Source organism: Tigriopus californicus, chromosome 11, assembly GCF_007210705.1.
Source record: "Tigriopus californicus strain San Diego chromosome 11, Tcal_SD_v2.1, whole genome shotgun sequence".
Classification (NCBI taxonomy): domain Eukaryota; kingdom Metazoa; phylum Arthropoda; class Copepoda; order Harpacticoida; family Harpacticidae; genus Tigriopus; species Tigriopus californicus.
The window spans coordinates 5599827-5602907 of record NC_081450.1 but is presented as its reverse complement, the minus strand read 5'-3'; the positions used below and the strand labels follow the sequence as shown (position 1 = coordinate 5602907).

The window sequence follows — 3081 nt, the reverse complement described above, 5'->3', positions numbered from 1 at the left end:
CAAGGCCAATTTCAGCAGGAGCAACAACAACCACAACAACCTGGTCCATTTATAAGACAGCAGCAACAGGAGCATCCGGAAGGGCAACTTCGCCGGCAACAACATCAACAAGGCCAATTTCAGCAGGAGCAACAACAACCACAACAACCTGGTCCATTTATAAGACAGCAGCAGCAGGAGCAACTGGAAGGGCAACTTCGACGGCAACAACATGAACACGGCCAATTTCAGCAGGAGCAACAACACCCACAACAACATGGCCCATTCATAAGACAGCAGCAACAGGAGCAACCGGAGGGGCAACTTCGACGGCAACAACATGAACACGGCCAATTTCAGCTGGAGGAACAACAACTACAACAACATGGCTCATTTCAAAGGCAACGGCAACTGGGGCTTTATCAGAGACAATTTCTGCAACAAAACCAAGAACACAAGGCCACTTTTCCAACAAAGGCAGAACTTCTCTCGGAACCAATCTCTTTGTCAGAAAAACAAACTGCGAATATTATTGACCCGGATGGAGGCAAGCCAAAAAAGCAGTCGCCAATCATCAAGGGCCTGTCGAAAGTCTGGAATCGTTTGTCGTTTAGCATTGGTTCAAACCTCATTTGGAAAATTGAGAGCACTTACGGATCAGCCGTAAGTTCTTATTTTAAATTCTTAAAGTGGATCTCTTGGCTCAACTTGGTGAGCTTTGTAATCATCTTTGTGCTCATTATTGGTCCCCAATTCTTCAAAGAAGACCTGGAGGGCTCCTCCTCCATCGAATTGATGTGCGATGTCAGTGATCCCAATGATGGCCTTCATCTTCCTTGGGTCCCACTTTCCAATGCCTCAGAATGCTGCAACATCCAGTACAACAACGGGAACACTGGTTTCAATTTTGAAAACTTGAACTTTGGGGAGAGCGTGTCGAAATTCTTGCAAGACCTATTGCAAGGAACCAACTGGATGGAGTATTCCGTTCTCTTTTATGGCTACTACAGTGGGACACACACGTTTCCCTCGGGCGACTGGTCGTACAACTTCGGATTGGAATACATCGTGGTCTTTTTGATTGTGCTACTTATCAACCTAATCGTCGTGGTCGCTTCTACAACCAAATATATGCGAACCAAGTCAAGGACATGGGCGACCAAATCCTATCGAATGAGTCACCTCATCTTTGCCACCTGGGACCATAACTTGGCCCAGGAAAGTGCCATTAAAACCCTGAAGAAACACATTCAGACCAATATGACTGGATTAACTGAAAACATAAAAGAAACGACGAAGAAAAGGGAATTGAAGCTTGGGGGCAAGGTTTGCCTCTGGGCCACAAGGGTTTTTATCAATGTGGTCATATTGGGATTACTAGGAGGAGCAGGCTACGGCATTTACCAATTCACTGGTATTCTTGTTCCCCAATGGCTTTTGGAACAAAACTGCTCCAATGTTGACAATACCCATGCGCCATCTTTTTTGTGTTTCGTTTTGAACTACGTTCCGTCTCTTACGATTACCGTGGCCAATATCATCCTGCCTTTGATTTTTGCCTTTGTCATCAAGTTCGAGAAATACTCGTCCAAAATGGAACTGGTCATTCATCTGGCACGATCCATTGTCCTCCGGATGGCATCCCTGATATTGGCTTTCTTGTCCATCTATTTCACCGTCAATTGCAATTATACGTACGGCTGCAAGAATCCCGATGGGAGTGTCGATATACTGACTCAGTCCTCAGAGTGCCAAATGCCTGTGGAGCTGTGCTCTAACAACAATGTCCCAGATACTCCTTGCAACAAACAGCTTTGTTGGGAATCGTATTTGGGCAGACAGTTCTACCAATTGACCGTGGTGGATTTTCTGGGTCAGCTTGTCGTTTTCCTAGTTGACTTGGCGCGGGCGAAATTGATCGGAAGTAAGCGGAAGAACAAAATCTTTAAATTTTTAGGTTCCATCGAATTCACCATTTCCAAGCACGTATTGGACATTGTCTACTCCCAAACAATTTGCTGGTTGGCCATGTTCTACGCCCCACTTATCACACTGGTCACCGTCATCAAAATGATGCTACTATTCCTGCTCCGTTGGCTTTACGTCAGATTCGTAAGTTATTAAACGTCTGGAATCATTGAATTCATCATTTTACGCTTCAAATGCATGTCTCTATTTAGGTTTGTAAACCTACCTTGGGAAAACAAACCGTGATTCAGCCTTCATCCCTCTTCAAAGGTTTCTTGTTATTGGCCTTTTCATTGAGTGTAATTGCACTCGCTGTGACTATGAAAACCGTCCAACCTTCTGTGTCTTGTGGACCATTTCGGGACGTCAAGTGCTCTGCACCTGATGGGGCATGTCTCATATACGATTTTGTCATTGAATCGTTAAGGTTGAACGATTCATGGTTTTTCCCAGTAAGATATACCAGAAAATGGATTCCAATGACATCTTTGACCCTGACTAATGGGTTCGTTGTTTTCTAGGTCCTTGAGTTTTTCCTTCATCCAACCGTTTTATGGCTCCTGATTGTTCTCTTCATAGTGGTTCTGTGTTTTGCATGTGTTCATGGTCGATCTCAAAAACGGTTAGCGAATGTTCTCTTGAATGAGTTAAAGAGGACCAATATGGCGAATGTCAAACTTCAAATAACTTCAGAGGGGGACCAACTATTGAGAGCAAGTGAAAGAAGAAGCACACCTTTATGATGATTGTATTACGCTTTAGATATTATCATGACACGACCTTTTTGTGCATGAACTAGGGCTTTAGTCATTGAAATAAATCAAATGAAAATCTTGGACATCGGAAAGAAGAAACTGTAACAACCATCTTTGATTTTTCAATTTTTTCAGGTTTGTAAGCCAAATAAATGACCAAAGAGTTGACTGATTCTTCAAGACAATTTGACGTGAGACGATCTTTAACATGCTTCCTAATTCGGCCGTCTCGATGATTCTAGGACCTTTCAAGGTCCCAAATGGGATTTCCAAGTTTCTTTAAACCACTTCAATTCGTCTCTTAATACAATGTACAAGTAATCTGACCATAGCTATGCTTTCGAAGTTGTCTACTAAGTAGGATTAACAACAGATTGTC

The 3081-nt window shown here is 43.2% G+C and overlaps 1 protein-coding gene across 1 annotated transcript in view; it reads left to right on the top strand.

Annotated features, from left to right (window-relative positions):
• LOC131890722 (transmembrane channel-like protein 7) overlaps positions 1-2785 on the top strand; it is a 13552-nt gene extending 10767 nt beyond the window's left edge. The window contains exons 2-4 of the mRNA XM_059240129.1: positions 5-2091; positions 2160-2399; positions 2469-2785. Of these exons, the coding sequence (XP_059096112.1) occupies positions 5-2091; positions 2160-2399; positions 2469-2690 (2549 nt within the window). The 3' untranslated portion in view covers positions 2691-2785. The remainder of the gene's footprint in view (positions 1-4; positions 2092-2159; positions 2400-2468) is intronic.
• Positions 2786-3081: the final 296 nt, after the last annotated feature.